Source organism: Ursus arctos, unplaced genomic scaffold (assembly GCF_023065955.2).
Source record: "Ursus arctos isolate Adak ecotype North America unplaced genomic scaffold, UrsArc2.0 scaffold_30, whole genome shotgun sequence".
Lineage (NCBI taxonomy): Eukaryota > Metazoa > Chordata > Mammalia > Carnivora > Ursidae > Ursus > Ursus arctos.
This window is the reverse complement of record NW_026622986.1, coordinates 12,981,359-13,000,708: the sequence shown is the minus strand read 5'-3', so window position 1 is coordinate 13,000,708 and position 19,350 is coordinate 12,981,359. Positions and strand designations below refer to the sequence as shown.

The 19,350-nt window shown below is 37.1% G+C and overlaps 1 protein-coding gene across 10 annotated transcripts in view; it reads left to right on the top strand.

Annotated features, from left to right (window-relative positions):
• The window catches only part of ABI1 (abl interactor 1), a 123,969-nt gene that overhangs the window by 52,326 nt on the left and 52,293 nt on the right, over positions 1–19,350 (top strand). For all 10 annotated transcript variants that reach the window (XM_026490281.4, XM_026490284.4, XM_026490278.4 and 7 more), the window contains exon 2: positions 4,951–5,118. In XM_026490281.4, coding sequence (XP_026346066.1) covers positions 4,951–5,118 — 168 coding nt within the window. The remainder of the gene's footprint in view (positions 1–4,950; positions 5,119–19,350) is intronic.

Genomic DNA, 19,350 nt, shown 5'->3' with positions numbered 1-19,350 from the left:
TTATGTTCCATAGATGAGAGAAATCATATGATAGTTGTCTTTCTCTGCTTGACTTATTTCACTTAGCATTATCTCCTCCAGTGCCGTCCATGTTGTAGCAAATGTTGAGAACTCGTTCTTTCTGATAGCTGAGTAATATTCCATTGTATATATGGACCACAACTTCTTAATCCAGTCATCTGTTGAAGGGCATCTCGGCTCCCTCCACGATTTAGCTATTGTGGACATTGCTGCTATGAACATTGGTGTGCATATGGCCCTTCTCTTTACTACGACAAAAGACTATATAATTTTGATTCCATTTATATGAAACTCTAGAACAGGCAAAACTGTAGTGGCAGAAAGAAATCAGTGGTTTCCAACGTCCAGAGAATGGGGAAGTAGTTGACTGTAAAAGGACATGAGAGAAATGCTCTTTATCATACTGGCTACATTATTGTACACTTTTGTCAATGCACACTGAATTGTATACTTGAAAAAAAATTTTTTTTTGAAGATTTTATTTATTTGACAGAGAGACACAACTAAAGAGGGAACACAGGCAGGGGGAGTGGAGAGGGAGAAGCAGGCTTCCCTCTGAGCAGGGAGCCTGATGCGGGGCTCGATCCCAGGACCCCAGGATCATGACCTGAGCTGAAGGCAGACACCTAATGACTGAGCCACCCAGGTGCCCCTGTATACTTGAAATTTTTGAATTGTATACATTTCATACTTTAATAAAGCTGACATACCCATCCGCTCCTGAGGTGGTTCTTAGCATCCTACCAAACTGGTCAATGACCTTTTTAGAAAAAAATTTTTAGGGGCACTTGGCTGGCTCAGTCGGTCTTAGAGCATGCAACTCTTGCAGGGTTGTGAGTTCGAGCCCCATGTTGGGCATAGAGATTGCTTAAAAAAAGTAATATTGTTATGAACTCTCAGATTTAATGTGTTTCATTACATTGTAGTTATTATCCTCAATTATGGTTACAGTGTACCATCTGTGGTCTCTGGAAGCTTATTTCACTTGATTCCCAAGTGTTTTTGACATGACCTTAGAGTTATCCTTGGTGGCTTTCACATGCCTTGTGCATCTTGTGCATTTCCTGTCCTAGACTTGTAGTTGGCTAGGAGTTTAGATTCCTTGCAGTGGAGAGTGGTATTAGAGATTACAATCTGGGTAATAAGTAGTGTTCCATGGCCACTAGACAGTCATTATTTTTAGGCCTTATCCTTTTTTTCTTCCTTGCTTTGTTCAGGTATAATTGACAAATAAAATTGTAATATATTTAAAGTATACTTTGTGATAGTTTGGTATACGTACACGTTGAGAAAGGATTCCTTCCATCTAGTTAATTAACACATCCGTCACCTCACATATTTATCTTTCTTCCCCTTTTTTGGTGACAACATTTAAGTTCTACTCTTTTAGCAAATTTCAATTATATAGTATGGTTGTTACCAACTGTAGTCACCATGTTTTACATATAGGCCATTTCTTTGGACAGGGGTAGGATATTGATATGTGATATGATAAAACATAAATTGGGTTCAGACTGTTGTTTTCAATTTAAAACCAGAACAACATGTTTTTTCTTAAACCTTGTTCTTCTTGCAATCAGAGTCTCTTGAATCATACCAAGATCTCACTTCTCAATGACATAAACACACAATGACTTGCTTCATCTCACACTACACAAACAACAGTCTCAGGATAATTTCAAAACTACCACCAGCAGTAAAATGATTGACAGTAGTTTCAACGGTGTTTTTTTTTTTTCTTTTCACTTTGAATTATTTTTGTCTTAAAGATAAATCCCATTAAGAATGAACAGTCAAGGGGCACCTGGATGGCTCAGTCGGGTACATGTCCAACTCTTGATTTTTGCTCAGGTTATGATCTCAGGGTGGTGAGATGAGCCCCTTGTTGCTGCACATTGGGTGTGGAGCCTGCTTAAGATTCTCTCCCCCTTTTCCCGCTGCCCCTCCCCGACCCCTCTAAAAAAAAAAAAAAGAATGAACAATCAAATTACTGTCATTTGAAGTCACTTTTTATTTCCCCTTTGGTTAAGCCACTAATTGGACACACAGTTAGGCACATTTTACATCTAATTTTTGGGTAATTTTTTGAAATTTAATTTTGTTTTATAATTGTGTAAATTATTTACATAGTTCTAAAAACAAATCTACAAAACAAGGTATGTTTAAGAAATGTTAGCTATGCTCCCTCCAACCTGTTTAACCCTTCACCCTAAATGTAATTATTTTTTAATTTTTTTTTTTAAGATTTTATTTATCCATTAGAGAACATGTAAGGGGGGGGAGGGGCCCAAGGGAGAAGGAGAAGCAGACTCCCTGTTGAGCAGGGAGCCCGATGTGGGGCTTGATACCAGGACCAAGAGATCATGACCTGAGCTGAACGCTTAACTGACAGAGCAACCCAGGTGCCCTTAAATGTTATTATTATTTTTTTAAATGTTGTAGTTTAGGGGCACCTGGTGGCTCAGTCAGTTAAGCGTTCAACTCTTGGTTTCCGCTCAGGTCATGACTTCAGGGTCCTCGAATTGAGCCCTCTGTCGGGCTCTGTGCGCAGTGGGGAGTCTGCTTTCCTTCTTCCTCTGCCTCCCTCACTTCATGCACTCTATCAGTTTCTCTCTAAATAAGTCTTAAAAAAGTAAAGTGTTTATTCTTCCTTCTTAAAAAATACAAGCATATATTCTCATATCTTTCCCCATTTTTTAAATGGTAGCATTCCAGAAACATTTTTTTTCCGTCTTGTGTTTTTCACCTTAACAATATTCTAGAGATCACGGTGTAGTGGTAATAATGACATTCCTTATTGCAGCAGTATAGTACTCCAATGTTTAGAGAGCCCATAATTTATTCAGTCCTCTATTGATGATTATATGGGTTGTTGCCTATCTTTTACTATCATAAATAAATTGTGCTATCATGAATAACTGCATTATATATTTTTGCCAGTGGTTTTTTGAGGTAAATTCCTAAAATGAGATTACTGGGACAGAAAATAAATTGGTATGTAATTTTGCTGGTTATCACCAGCAATGTATCAGGGAGTCTTTTATTTTTTAAAAGATTTTATTTATTTATTTGTTTGTTTGTTTGTTTATTTAAGATCGAGAGAGAGAGCAAGCAAGCATGTTGGGGGGGGTGCAGAGAGAGGGGGAGAGAATCCTCAAGCTGACTCTTCACTGAGTGTAGAGCCCAATGATCCCAGGACCCTGAGATCATGACCTAAGCAGTAATCAAGAGTTGGTGGCTTAACTGACAAGCCACCCAGGTGCCCCTGCATTTCTTTTTTCTTTTCTTTTCTTTTTTTAACATTTTATTCATTCATTCATTTGAGAGAGAGAGAGAGGGAGAGACCACAGCAGGGGAAGGGGCAGAGGGAGAGGGAGAAGCAGGCTTCCTGATGAGCAGGGAGCCTGACGCGTGGCTTGATCCCAGGACCCTGGGATCATGACCTAAGCCGAAAGCAGACACTTAACCAACTGAGCCACTCAGGTGCCTTGCATTTCTTTTCTTTTCTTTTCTTTTCTTTTCTTTTCTTTTCTTTTCTTTTCTTTTCTTTTCTTTTTTTTTTTTTTTTTATAGTGAATAGGTTGAATGTCTTTTCAAATGGTTAAAAATCGTTGCATTGCCTTTTGTGTGAACTGTTAGACCTCTGTTTTTTTAAATTGATTCTTGGTCTTTTTCATTTTTAGATTATATATTAATGATATTTACCCTCTATTTGTGATCTAAGTTGTTGCCTCCATCCCCCTACACAGAGTTTATCACTTGTCTTTGAACTTTGTTCTGATCTTTGCTTTAAACTTTTTTGCCTCTGAACTTTCTCACCACTTGACTCTGAGTTATGTACAGGACTTCGGGAAGAACAGGTGTGTAAAGGTTTGGTTTATAAGATTCACAGTTTTTGTGGAGATGAGAGATGTGGTTATAATGGATAACAGGGAGGTTGGATTTCTGATGTTGATTAATGTAAACAGGAATATAAAATGGAATGGATTTAATCTATGTCATTGTTGGTAGGTGTTGGGATATTTTGTTAACATTTGTTAAGTAGAGCCTCTGGATGATGAGCCAAGGTTCAACAAAAGACTTCGAGGGAAAGTGGAATAGAGAAGTTTATTACTCACAGGTCCTGGGGGTACGCAGTATGATGTCTCCAGGGGACACAGGGAGAGTTCAGTGCAGGATGTAGGCAGGCAGTGAGCAGCAGGACTTGGTGTGTAAGCCTTTATTAGGGTCCTCAGGTGCAGTGCTCTGGGGTTCCCAGGTTAATTGTGGATTGGTCAGTTCAAACCAAAAACGAGGGTTTTGATAACCTCCAGGGTGGTCTTTTCTAAGGGGCACAAAAGAGGAAGGAGCTGGGAGACAGGAGAGATTGTTTATCACAAAGGGGTTTTGGGGAATCATATCTGGAACTTAAATTTGCTTGTGATCTTGAGAGCCGTTATCTAGGTCATGCACTGTTGGGAGGAGGTAGTATCAATATAAGGCCCCTTTAGGCCACTTAGCCACACAAAGTGGATGCTGAGGCAGAGTATTACAGAGTAGTTTAGCTAAACTCTCAACAGTGGGTTAGGAGGTTGGGGCTGGCATAAGGTCCTAAAGATGTAATGTGCTAAATTGGTGGTTTAAGGGGCTTTAGGTGACTCAGAACCAACTGTAATGTATGATTCTGATGATAGTCACTTGGTGGCTCCTTTGGTGGACCTCAGTGGATTGGCCACTCAAGAGACAGTGGGTCCCACCCAGCAGATAGGATTTCTGCCGTGGCCTAACCAGTGTCCCGAGACTATCATCAGACTTATCTGATAAGTTTTTTGATTCAGCTGGGTCTTTCCATTAAAAAATATAATTATAACTTTGCCTTTCTATAGAATATATGTTTAATGAATATTAACGTAAGTATTGTTTTTTTGTTGTTGTTGTTCTTATTTTCAGGCTGCAGATAAGAGAAAAGCTTTAGAAGAGACCAAAGCCTACACAACGCAATCCCTAGCTAGTGTTGCTTATCAAATAAATGCATTGGCCAACAATGTACTCCAATTGCTGGATATCCAAGCCTCTCAGCTTCGGAGAATGGAGTCTTCCATCAATCATATCTCACAGGTAACAGTTTGTGCAAGGCTCTACGTTCACATTTAATCAGCTGGCAGAATAGAAGCTGCAGAGTCAAAGAAGTAGATTGCCTGAAAATATGGATTCTTTACTCACCTTAATGACTGTAGTTATTTAGGTTCGGCTTTGAGTTCAGTATACCTACTTTTCTTTTTCTTTTTTTTAAATTTTTTGTTTTCGTGGTGAAATATACTTAACATAAAATTTGCCATTTTAACCATTTTTTAGTGTATAGTTCATTGGCATTAAGTATGCTCTTACTGTTGTTTAACCATTACCAGTTATCCTACTGTTAAAGCCTTTTTTTTGAGGTAAAATAAATTGCACATAATTAAAGCATACAATTTTATAAATTTTGATACACATACTACCCTGGAGACCATCAGCACATTCAAGATAATGAACACCGACCAACCCCCAATTTTTTCATCCTTCTTTGTTATCCTACCTTTCTATCCCCTGTTCTCAGACTTTCTGTCACTATGGATTAGTTTGTATTTTCTAGAGTTCTATATAGATAGAATTATATGATATATACTGGTTTTTTGTCTGACTTCTTTCAGCATAATTATTTTGAGATTCGTCCATGTTATGTGTAAAAATATTCCACTCCTTTTTTATTGCTGAGTACTACATTGTTCCACATTTTGTTTATCCATTCATGTGTTGATGAACATCTGGATTGTTTTTGGGTTTTGCCTATTACAAATAAAACTTCTATGAATATTTGTGTACAATCTTTATATGGCCATATGTTTTTATTTCTCGGTTAAATTAAATACCTCTTGAGTGGAATGGTAGATGAGTTACATGGTAGATATCTGTTTAACTTCATAACCAAATTTATACCTGAATTATTTTCCAAAATGATTATACCATTTTATCTTCCTACCAGCACTATATGAAAGTTTTAGTTGCCTCACGTCCCCACCAGCACTTGATATGGTCAGTCTTTTTAGTTTTAGCTATTCAATTAGGTGTTTAGGTATTCTAATACTGGTGTTTTAGTTTCCATTTCCCTGGTGATGATTAATGATGTTGAGCATCTTTTCATGTGGCTCTGTAGGTTTTAGTATTTTAAGGGTTGCCCATCTTTTGTCAGATTTATTCCAAAATATATCATATTTTTATGCCATTGTAAATGGTATTTTTTATAATGTTATCTTGATCATTTTTTGCTTGTATGTACAGAAATACAATTGATATTTGTATGCTTATTTTGTATCCTTGTTAAAGTCACTTAATAGTTACAGTAGTTGTTGTATAGATTTCATTGGATTTTCTACATAGAAGATTAAATACAGTTTTAGTTTTACTTCTTTACTTTCTTTCCTCTCCTCCCCACCACCTCCCCCTCTTCCTTCCTCCTTTCCTTTCCTTTTTTTTTTTTTTTGCCTTACTACACTAGTTTGATCCTTCAAGAAGATGTTGAATAGGGGTAGTGAAAGTGGACATTGTTTTCTTTTTATTTTAGTAAGAAAGCATTTAGTTTATCACTATTATGTGTATTATAGGTTTTTCAGAAATATGCTTTATGATATTGAGGAAGTTGCCTTCTCAAGGTGCAGTTTGCTGAGAGTTCTTACTAGGAGTGTGTGATGGATTTTGTCAAATGCTTTTTCTGTGTCTGTTGAAATGATTTTTTTTTTTTTAATGTTAAACTAGCCTTGCCTTCCTTGGATAAACTCCATGTGTCTTGTGATGTATTCTCCATTTCATAGATTGTAAGACTTCATTTGCTAAAATTTTGTTAAGAACTTTTTGCTTCTATGCTTCTGAGAGTTATTGTAATGTCTTTGTCTGGTTTTGGTGTCACTATAATGCTGGCTTTACAAATACGTCAGACAGTATTCCCTCCTCTTCACTTCTATGGAAAAGTGTCGAATTGATACTTGCTACCTTTTATATGTTTGGTAGAATTCACCAGCGAAGCCATCTGGGCCTGGAATATTTCTTGGCAGGGAGGTTTTATCTATGTATTTAATGTCTGTAGTAGATATAGGGCTGTTCTCTCTGTTTCTTCTTAAGTAAGCTTTGTATTTTTCCAGGAATTTGGCCATTTCACATATGTTGTCATATTTATTTGCATAAGGGTGTTATTAACATTCCCTTATTTTAATATTTGTAGAATCTGTAGTGATGTCACATTTCTCATTCTTGATATTCTTAAATGGTGTCTTTTCTCTTTTTAAACTGGTAAGTATGGCTAGTTTATCAATTTTATTGATCTTCTAAAAAAGTCCTCAGCTTTTGGTTTCATTAATTTTCTGTACTGTTTTTCTGTTTTCTATTTTGTTGATTTTTATTTTGTAGTTGATTATTTCTTCTCCTTTTCCTTTCCTTGGAATTAATTTACTCTTATTTTATGCTTTCTTAAAGTAAAAGGTGAGGTCTTTGAGAGCCTTTATCCTTCCTTATATAGGTGTTTTAGGTCTATAAATTTCCTTTGAAATAGTCTGTTATCTGTATCTCAAATTTAGGTATGTTGTACTTTCATTTTCATTCAGCTCGAAATAATTTCAAATTCTCCTTTTTGGGTTCTTCTCTGGCCCAGGGGCTATTTGGAAATATTTCAGGATTTTCAAAGGATCTCTCAGCTATTGATTTCTAATTTAATTCTGCAGTAGTGAGAAAATATTATATGATATGACTCCTTTCAAATTTATTATAAATTGTTTTGTGTGCACTTGAATGTGTATTTTGTTATAGTTGGGTGGAATGTTCTATAAATCTCATCAGGTCAAGTTAGTTGATAATATTGTTCAGTTCTTCTACATCCATGCTAATTTTCTGTCTTGTTAATTTATTAATTGTTGAGGAAGGTGTGTTGTAATCTCTGACTCAAGTTTTTTATATATTCTCTTTCTCTTTGAATTTTTATCACATTTTAATGTATTTTGGAGCTATGTTATTAACATAATACTGTAAATGCTTAGGTTTGTAATGTACTATTGATGGATTTATCATTATGAAAAGACTTTTTTTTAAATCATTGGTAAGCCTAGGTTTGACTAAGGCAGATGTAGTTTGTCCAGGCACTGGGGAGATGGAGTGAGTTCCTGCAGTAGAGGTGCTAATTGGATCAGTGCTCTGAGTTCTCAGACTTTCTGTTCTCAGGCACACTTAGCATCTTAAATTATTGAGAGTGCAAGGGTTTTGGTTTATATAGTAGATTCTCCAGTATTTATCATAGCAGAAATTAAAACTGATAAATTTTAACGTACTTACTAACTTACGATAAACATACCCATTACATGTTAATACAAATAACATTTTAATGAAAAATAACTCTTACCCAAAACAAAAAAATTTGTGAGAAGAGTGGCATTGTTTTTACATTTCTGCAAATCTTTTTAATGTTTTGTTTAATAAAAGATAACTGGATTCTCATACCTTTTTTTTTTTTTTTTTTGCATTTAATCTGTTGTGATTTGTTGTTTTGGTTGAAATATATGAAGAAAGTCTGGATTCATACAGATATATCGTTAGAAAAAGAAGGATGTTGGGGACCCTGGGAGTCTTGGACCATAGTTGGAGAGCCATTGCATTATGGTGTTATTACAGTTTAGTCTATGATATGTATTCTCAGTGTCATATACTGGTCCTCATGCTTCCATTTTTATTTATTTATTTATTTATTTATTTATTTATTTAAGATTTTATTTATTTGACAGAGATAGAGACAGCCAGCGAGAGAGGGAACACAAGCAGGGGGAGTGGGAGAGGAAGAAGCAGGCCCATAGCGGAGGAGCCTGATGTGGGGCTCGATCCCAGAACACCGGGATCATGCCCTGAGCCGAAGGCAAACGCTTAACCGCTGTGCCACCCAGGCGCCCCCTCATACTTCCATTTTTAAAAAAATCTCCCAAGTTTGTAATATAACTCCACCTATAGTTTTTTCTGGCTCTTTGTTGTATAATTCTTCGTCCATCCTTATTGACTTCAGTGTTATTTTTGGTGAACTTACCCATAATATCATAGGACTTCTGTTGATCCCTAATGGCCTGTTGAAATTTATTTTAGGTTTCCTCAACCAGTTTCTTAGAGATATTTCATGAGTTTTAAGATTAAGCATGCTTCTCTTCTTTGACACTTGTTATCAGCTGAATTGTGTTCCCTCAGAATTCATATGTTGAAGTCCTAATTTCTAATACCTCAGAATGTGACTGTATTTAGAGATAGGGTTTTTAGAGAGGTAATTAAGTTAGAATGGGGTCACTGGGTGGGCCCTTATCCACTATGATTGGTGTCCTTTTTTTTTTTTTTTTTTTTTTTTAAAGATTTTACTTACTTATTTGAGAGAGTGAGTGAGTGAGCAGGGAGAGGGGCAGAAGGAGAGAGAATCCAAAGCTTCCTGCGCTGAGCAGGGAGCCCTGTGTGGGGCTTGGTCCCAAGACCATGAGATCATGACCTGAGCGGAAACCAAGAGTTGGACACACAATCGACTGAGCCACCCAGGCGCCCCTGATTGGTGTCCTTATGAAAGGAGAAGATTAGGACATAGACACACACAGAAGAAAGAGCATGTGAAGACACAGAAGAGGGCCTTTTACAAGCCAAGGACAGAGTCTCTTAGAACCCTTCTAACATGTTGATCTTAGATTTCTAGCCTCCAGAATCATGAGAAAATTAATTTCTGTTGTTTAAACCTTCCAGTCTGTAGTACTTTGTTATGGCAGCCTTTTGTGATGGTCTTGGCTAAGAATGACTTAGGCTCTTACCCAGGCCCGTATTTACTCATAGCAAGCCCCATAGACATGCCCCCTATTGCCACTGGGGCCATTGTTTTGGCTGGACCAGCTCTCATGGTTCATAATGATTCAGGACCACCTCCTAAAACCAATGGGGGAACTTTAAAAAACAAGATTTACTATTTACAGGTCTTGAAGAGTATATGGGCAGAAAGATACAATGCAGATTGTTGAGTGTCATTTAAAATGAGAAGGCATGAAAATAAAAAAGTAAAAATGAAATGAGAGAATATGATACGTTGAGTTAGCTCGGAGCATTCATAATATTCATTTGATTGGCTGATTTACTGTGAAAAAAAAATATTAACTGCCCTGTTTGGAATTCTAATGGATTTCTAATTTCTAATTCTAATGCATCTGACATTCCTAAGATGAACCATATGGTATTAGGCTGAGTAATGGTCCCCAAAGTAATGATACCCAAAGGCATCCAAGTCTTAATCCCTGGAAATACTTTATACAACAGAGAGGACTTTGAAGATGTAAGTTAATACTTGAGCTGGGGAAATTATCCTGGATTATCCATGTATGCTATAAATGTAATCACAGATGTCCTTATAATAGGGAGGGAGAGGGGTGCCCATGTGACTCAACAGGTTGGGTGTCTGACTCTTGATTTCAGCTTGGGTCACGATCTCGGTCGTGAGATCAAGCCTCCATTGGGCTCTGCGCCGGGCGTGGAGCCTGCTTGGGATTCTCTTTCTCCCTCTTCCTCTGACACTGCCCTCCTACCCCCAACACGCTTGGGCTCACCCTCTCTCTTTAAAAAAAAAAGGCAGAAGAGAATTTGACATAGAAGAGCAGAAATCAAAATGTTTATATAAGAACAGAGATTAGAATTATGTGGTAACAAGCCTAGGAATGCCAGAAATTGGAAGAAGCAAGGAAAAAGGTTCTCCCTTGAAACCTTCCAAGGGAGCATGGCCCTTTTGACACTTTGATTTAGTTCTATAAAATTCAGTTTGGATTTCTGGCCTCTAGAACTGTAATAGAATAAATTTCTGTTGTTTTAAGCCACTACGTTTATAGTAGTTTGTTACAGCAACATTAGAAAAATAATACACATGATACAATAAATCGGTTCTAAATGTGGTATGACTTTATATTTGTGTAAATCTTTGGTAGAGATTGGTTCTTGTCATCCTTATGATGTGGATTAGAGTTTATTTTTTAAAGGGTTATATAAAATTGTGTAATATCTTAAAATCATAAGGAAAACATGAGAAATTCCTCAAGCTTCATGCCACAGTTCTATTATGAAATAGTATCTTTTATCTTCACCTTTGTTATTTTAAGACTGATAATACAATCTAACCAGTTGCTAACTTTTCTCCATTTTTCTTATACGTATTAAGATTCAACAATCAAATGTTTTAGGGCAAATTTCTTCACCTCCTTTTTGGAGGGGGGACACCTTTTATTGAGATTAATGAGGCATTCTTCCTTTAATAACAGTTATTAACAAGATAGATTTATAGAGGAACAGCTATAGTAAAGATGTACTAATAAAGAATATAGGTTCTACTCTGTAAGTACATGGCGCAGAACATATAAATGTTTATCTGTAAGAGTTGAGGGACTAAACTTTGTCTTGGCGCTAGACTTTGTCTTATTGTTACCTAAAATAAAATTCTTTTAATTACTGTATGGATAAACATTTGTTTCAAAATTAGTTATTCTGCCAGGGACTCTTATAGCACATAGCACAGTGACTGATACTTAATGTGTGCTTCCATGTGAGTTGAAGGAATTTTTGAATTTTGGTTTTAGACATTATCTGAAAAATTTGAAATTAAATAAAAATACTCTAAAGTATAACAAAGATTTCTGGTATACCTTTGGTCCTCTACTTCTCATTATATTCTTTCTATATATATTTGATTTGTATGATATGATTTGTATCATTAATATGTGTGTGTATGTATTTTACTCCAAATTCAGGTTTTTTTTTTTTTCCTGAAAAAATGTTTGAACCTTGTCTGTCAGACGGTTAGTCATTGGTATGACACTAGAGCTTCATGCCATCAGATGACTTTCATTAATTTGAATGTTTATTTGAATAAATAATTTAGTGCAGGGATCAGTAAATGATGATCCACGTGGACTAAATTCAGTCCTCTCGTTTTTGAAAAATAAAGTTTCATTGGAACAAAGCATTTTTTTTTGTTTACATGTTGCTATGGCTGTTTTCGCTTCTGCAATAACATGGTTGAGTAGTTACGACAGACACCATGTGGCCTGTAAAGCCTAAAATATTTACACTATTGCTCTGTTCAAGAAAAGTTTGCTGACCCTTCATGTAGTGTTATACAAACTTCTGTTTCAAAAATTTTAAGAAGTTTTGTGGGATTTGATACCACTTTCTCCAACTACTTATAATAACTTTGTTTTTTTTGTTTTTTTTTTTGAGATAATTTTTCTGGAGGTTGATTTGCTGAGCCGGAAATTGTAAGGAATGGGGCTTGCAAGTTGTAGATGGCACGATACACATCCTACAAGTTTTATGGCTTCATTCCTTCTATATCTCAGCATAGAGAAGTTAGCTTGTATAAGAAATGATGGAGGAAGCTCCATTAGGGGTTTGATATTCTGGCATCACTTGGTATACTGCAGTGCTATTCTGACATTAACCACTCAGAGTCATGACTGCTCCCATTTCAGATGCCAGTGGCAAGTTGGATCCCCATTCTACCCACACTTTTGACCAACTGGTCACAGATCTTGAGTGGGCTGGGGGTGGTAGGGGGTGTCTTACAACCCCCCTGAGGTGTGATAATTTATTAGAATGACTCAGAATTCAGGAAGACACTATTCTTATGGTTACAATTTTATTTTAAGCAAATAGATTGGGACCAGCCAAGTGAGAATCTGCGATGCTCCCGAACACAGAGCTTCTGTACCCTCTTCCTGTGGAATCAGGGCACATCAGTGTGTTGTTCATCAACCAGGAAGCTCTACTGAGCTTTGGTGTCCAGAGTTTGTTTCACGTGTAGGCATGATTGATTGAGTCATTGGCCATGTGACTGAACTCCATGCGCAGCCCTCCTTCCCTACTCAGAAGCTGGGCTGACTCAAAGCCTCAACACTAGTCACATGGTTGGTCGCTCTGGTGACCAGCCCCCGTCTTGAGCCATCTTGTTAGCATAAACAGAGATACCCCTATCAATGGGGGAAATTCCAGGGGTTATAAACTCCCACCCAGGAACAGTGACAGAGGCCAGTCAAATTCTTTGTTATACAATAGCTATCAAATTTGAGGGTTTATGCCCCCAAATAAGTTAGTAAGAACCAAGAGTTAATAATGTATTTGTTCCATGGTTGAATCTACGATTTAGTTTTGTTCGTATTGAAGTTTATATAAAACCATGTTGGAGGATTGCTATGTCAATTTGTTTTATAAACAGTTTTTGCTGCCATAGAACATTAGATCAAAATATGAAAGTTATAGGATGTTTCTTTCCTTTTTTTTTTTTTTTAAAGATTTTATTTATTTTTGTGTGCGCTCGAGAGAGTTGGAGCATGAGCGGTGGGGGAGGGGCAGAGGGAGAAGCAGGCTGTCCCCTGAGCAGGGAGCCCGACATGGGACTCGATCCCAGGACCCTGGGATCATGACCTGACATAAAGGCAGACACTCAACCGACTGAGCCACCCAGACGCCCCTATAGGATGTTTCTTACATCTACTTTTCATATACTAATGAAGTGTAGTATATTTACAGAAGTAGATTTTTCAAATTGGTAATTCTATAGAAGGATATTTAGCATTTTAGATAACTGAAATTTCCTATTTTAATCATATAATAGAAATTTTTCTAATATAGTACCTTCTTCTATATTTATGGGTAGACTGTAGGTAATCCCACTCCTCTCTAACCCCCATGACAGAATTTGTAGGTTTTCTATGCATAAAAGAATCTCTGAGAACTGTAGACTTGGGTGAATAACCTCAAAACATGTTTTCTTCTCATGGCTTTCACTTTTTAGGGTAGATTTGATTGGGGTTGGAAGTAATAAGATTGATTTGGAAAAGAAGGGTATCAAATCTTTGAATTTTCAGTATTCCCCTTTCCTTCCTTTCTGCATCTACATTTAGCACTACAACAACCCCAGAATGGTCTTATTTATAGATTATTTGTGCCTAGATGTAGTTCCAGGACTAATACTGTTTTTCCCCCCCACAATTGTTTCTGGTTTGTGAAGAAAGAAAAGGAAGGTAAATCTAGTGTTCATGTATATTATAAGTTGGCGGAATGTCAAGTAAGGTCTCTAAGATTTTAAAAATTTTTAAAATGACAGTTGATTGTAGTGTTTTTGTTTTTAAAATGTTACTGGCCAATAAAATCGGTAACAGTACTTTTTCTCCTTCCCCTTTTCTTCCATTTTGTCTGATTTTTTGTTTGGTCTTTCATTCTGTCTCTTTCTTTTTAATTTACTGATCCTGAAATTCACAGTTATACTAACCTAAACCTTTCCATGTTCTAGTCACCTTCTAACACACGAATGCACACCAACCCACCATTCACTTCTGAATGAATGAAGATTGAAAGAGACTTGTGCCATCAACCTTAGAGGACTGGAAAAATTAATATATTTTTAGGCTATGGAGAATAGAGGCAAAGTTATGTATTTAGTTTCTAGTCTAGAGCTCCCAATTTTGTAGTAAAAGTTTGCCAGTATCATAGGCTGACCCTGAACTATGCATGTGTGGAATGAAATGCGAGCAACCTAGCCAGGGGTAAAAGAACTGAAACGAAAGTTTCAGCTGCTCTCCATCTTAGAGGAGACCGTTTGGAGTTCAAGTCCAGCAAAGTTTACTAGCAGTACTTTTCAGAGAACTATAATAGGATTTTGAGTTTCTGCAAGGTATCTGTTACTGTCATTACTGGACCTATGAAGAAATGGGAAACATGACCAGAACTCAAGATAAAAGGCAGTCGGTAGAGATCAACTCTTACGTGTGTTGGACAAATAACTGTTTCATTATATGATCAACTGTGAATTCAGGGACTTGAAACTTTTTATAGTTAAAGGGAATTTCAAGGTACTGATTCTAATTTTATTCTGCAGTATTTTTTCTCATGTGTTCTAAGGTCTGACCTACAGTTTGGTGGTCTCTTGCCCTGTAAGATTAGGTCGCCATGAATAATTTCCAGAATTCTAAGAACTGGCTTACTAGGAAAGCTGTAATCTCTGATGGTGCCATTGTAATTACTGACTTTAAGAATTTGATTAATGGATTCCAATAAAGAATTAGAAAGCTTTTGCCACTTTGTTGCTGCCTCAACTACCTCTTGACACTTGCAGCTGGTGACTGGGTATTGGAATTTGGAGTCCAGTCTTGCTTCCACTGCAGTTGCTTCTCAATATCCAAGGACTTAGAGAATGGATACTGGAGCACCACTTTGAAAAAAATCTCAGATCTCAACTTGTTTACCAATAGAGAGTAATATAAAGAGGTAGTAAGAGATCTCCACCTCGCTTTTAATTTCTATATCCCATAAAAGTGTATCATTGACAGGTCTGAAATTGTATCCAGAAGCCCAGTTGTGAGAACAATTGAACAATGTTGGTTTTGGCTTTTTAGCTTCTGCAGAGCAAGAAGGTACTCTTGGGGTGTGGGGTGGGGTGGAGAGGGTAGAATGAAGATTAAGTGAGCTAGTTTTACAGCAGGCCTTGATGTTATCTGCACTCCCCTAGCACTTTAAACACATAGCAGTTGCTACATTTACTTTTGGCATTATGTTTTTGTGTAGTTGGGGAGCTTTTGAAAGATAGGATTGTATTATTTAGTTTTTAAAATTCTAGAACCGAGCACTAATCCTGTCATTGACTAAGCATTTAGTGAATGTTTGTTAAAAAATTTCACTTGGGAGGAGTTGGTATATATACTATTAAATGCAATGCATGGAAATATTTAATAAACATTTTAATAGAGTAGAAAGTCCCGTGGGCATATAGTTAGGGTGGCATTGAGGGAGTGACATTTAAGTTGGGTTTTAAAGGTGGTCTGTGCCCTTATCAAGTGATGTGGAGTGCAGATACATTCTAGTCTGAGGTAATGGCATCAGACACAGACACAGATGTTTATTCAGGGTGACCAGGATGTGTGGTGGAATGTTTGGAATGCGGCATGTACCTGGAGGTCAGTTTGAAAAAGTAAATCTGAAGTTCTAAGTTGTACTTCATTCCCTTTGGTTTGGCTTCATTGATGAGGCTGAATAATGGCTTTTGTTATGTTAGGAGAGTAGATAGTATCCTATTGCTTCTTTTTTGCTTCTCGTATCTGCGTAGTGCTGGAACTGTACAGCTCCTGAATTGAGCAACATGCTTAGTAGAAAGAGAGTCATCAGTCTTCCTAAGCCATTGTCAGATGGCTGACTGATGTGATGAAGCCTGTGAAGCAAAAGGGAGACCGCATTTTTTGGAAATTGGAGACTCTCTTCTTTGCTTTCACATTAAACAGCAGGTTTATCCTGCCTCTGTTAAATATGCTTTTTGGAGAAAAGAATCGTCCAAGCCCATCTTCTGCCTCAGGTAGTCTGTGGTGTTGAGGAAGCAATCTTCCAGTCTCCTCCCTATTGATCACAGAATTTGGGCTCAGCATCTTTTTCATTCTGTCCTAATTAACAATGGACTGTTCTCATCTCACTTAAGTAAAAAAGGATTACCTTTTTTTCAAAAAGAGACTTTGGAACCCCTCCTTCTTCTGGCTTGATTCTATATAACTAGTTTGGGAGTCTCCTTCCAGATATTACATTCTTTTGGTTGTCTGTAATCCTTTCACCAGGCTAATTGGTTTCTGAGTCTTCACAGTAGCCTAATCTTGTTGCAAAGCCTGGAAATGGTTTTTCACTTCCTGTAGAGTTTCAACTTTAGATTCCACAGCATGGCATAAAACACTCTTCGATCTGGTCTCTTCCAGCTCTCAAAGCATTCCTGCCATGCTCAACTTCTTGAAATGTTCCAAACACAGCATGTACATTTGTGCCTCTTTGCTTTTCCATAATCTGTTTGTCTTACTTGGAATTAACTTTGTTGTGTTTCTTCTGCTTGACAGGCACCATCTGAAGTCTTCACTGATTAGTTCAGGGTAGACTTAACTGTCTCTTTGTGCTACGCCATCTAACTTGTTCCTGCTTTTGTCAATGACTTGAGGTATAGATGTCTGTCTCCCTTTTGTCACTCTTGAAAGAGCATGTTTAATTCATCTCTGCTCCTCAGTGCATAGTAACTGGCACTTAAGTGGTGTGAGGGGTGTCTGGTTGGCTCAGTCAGTAGAGCATGTGACTTTTGATCTCGGGGTTGTGAGTTTGAGCCCCACATTGGGCGTAGAGATTACTTAAGAAAATAAAAAAAAATTTAAAAATGAAATGATTTGAGAAAAAAAAAAAAAGATGTGTTTTGAAAAGTATTTACTGAATGGATAAAGCCATGTGGTATGGTGTGCTTTGGAGTCATAAAGACCTGGGTTTGAATCTTAATTCTGCCATTGTATAATGTGTTCAGATTACCTAACTTCTTTGAGTTTAGGTTTCTTATTCTTCATATTGGGACAGTTGTGCTGACCTTAGAGATTAAATAAAGAATTGTACATAAAGCATTTAGCCTAACACTTGTACATAAAATGTTGGTATTATTATCATATCTATCATCTGTTCTTTCTCTTACGTGCAACTACTCTCGTACTCCCCCTTCTAATCAACATGCGAGCATGTTTGTTTTTTCCCATTGTAAAAAAGCTTTCCTTACCATACCCTCAAGATGTTATCTTTTCTTTTGACAGTTCCCAGCCCAAGATCTTGAATCTGTCATCTCGTGGCATCTTTTTCCTCCAAACATGTATGTGTCTCAGTCCACTGTGATTTGATTTTTTGTCTCTATCACCCTGTGGATGTTACTTTCGCAATGATCAGGAACAGTATCTTTGTTCTAAATCTAATAGCATATTTCATTTAAACCTCATCCTTATTGTTTTTATTTGTAGTACATAACAAATTTATAATTATGTTTCTTTGTATGTTTACTTATAAATGCTTCTTCTATTACAGGTAAGTGTAATGATGACAGGAACCTTATCTGTTTTGTGCATCACTGTATCCCTAGTGTCTCCCATAGGGCTGGCAAGGAGTAGATCCTCAAATCTTTGAATATCACTGTGGCACTTCTGAAAATGTATAGTCCTTTGGAAATAGGGTGGAGGTTTCAGTGTTGTTTTTAGAAAGTTCTCCATTTCGGGGTGCCTGACTGGCTCATTTGGTAGAACATGTGACTCTTGATCTTGGGGTTGTAAGGTTGAGCCCCATGTTAGATGTAGAGATTACTTAAAAAATAAAATCTTAAAAAAAAATAGCTTTCCATTTCATAGCAGCATGAATATACCCTAGTGTAAATTTTGAGTTATCAGTGCTTTGGTTCAGAATCTTAAATAAATTACTATTATTATTGTTATTATTTCCAAAAAAAATTTATTTATTTATTTATTTATTTACTTACTTATTTATTTATTGCGAGCACGAGCAGGGCGAGGGGCTGAGGGAGAGAGAGCATCTCAAGCAGACTCTGTGTTTTAGTGCAGAGCCCAACGTGGGCTTGATCTCATGACTCTGAGATCATGACTTGAGCCAAAATCAAGAATCAGACAATTAACTGACTGAAGCTACCCAGGTGCCCCTTAAATAAATTATTTAATGTGGTCACTAACAATGTTTTTGTCTTCCTCTTCCCTGAAAAAGTCAGTGCGGAGAATTACAAAAAAAAAAAAAAAAAAAAAGACTGAAGTGACTTAGAACATGTAATTAGGTATTAGTAGTGTTTTTGCATTCTTCTCTACACTCCTCCTCTGCCTTGCAGTTCTTGTGAAGTGACCAGGCAAGAGCTATTCAACCAAGAAATAAGAGAGAATTTATTTCTACCATTAAAACAAAAAAAAAAGTCTGTGTCTGTTACTTTTTTTAAAACCCGGTCAGATGATACTATGTCAGCCCTTAAACTCTGCCTTCAGGATAAAGGCTAGTTTGTTAGCATGGTGTTGATACAAGCTTGATCTTGTCTCTCCTTGCCTCTCTAGCTTCATTCCTTTCCCCTTCTTGCCTCTTACTTTGTGCTTCAGACATCCTAATTGATTTACTCTTGTAGCGGTACACTTTTATAGTGGCTAGTCCCTTTGCTTGGAATGTCTGTCTCCCCTACTTCTGTCTGCTAACTCCTGCTCATTCATTCATTAAGCTTCAGGTTAATTGTTCCTGCCCAGAGAAGCCTTTTTTTTTTGGGATGGGGGGTTCCAGAAGGCTAGTTTCTTTCCTAATACCTCTGTGCATGGTTCTACATGACAGATAACTTCTGTTTGATCTTCCTAATCTACTCTTCCTATCCTGGTCTTTGCTCTGGGAGGCTTACCTGTATGGATTATGTCAATGGGCATCTGTGACTTCGGGCTTCAGAGTGGGTGCAGCCAGTGTGGAACACAGGAAGAT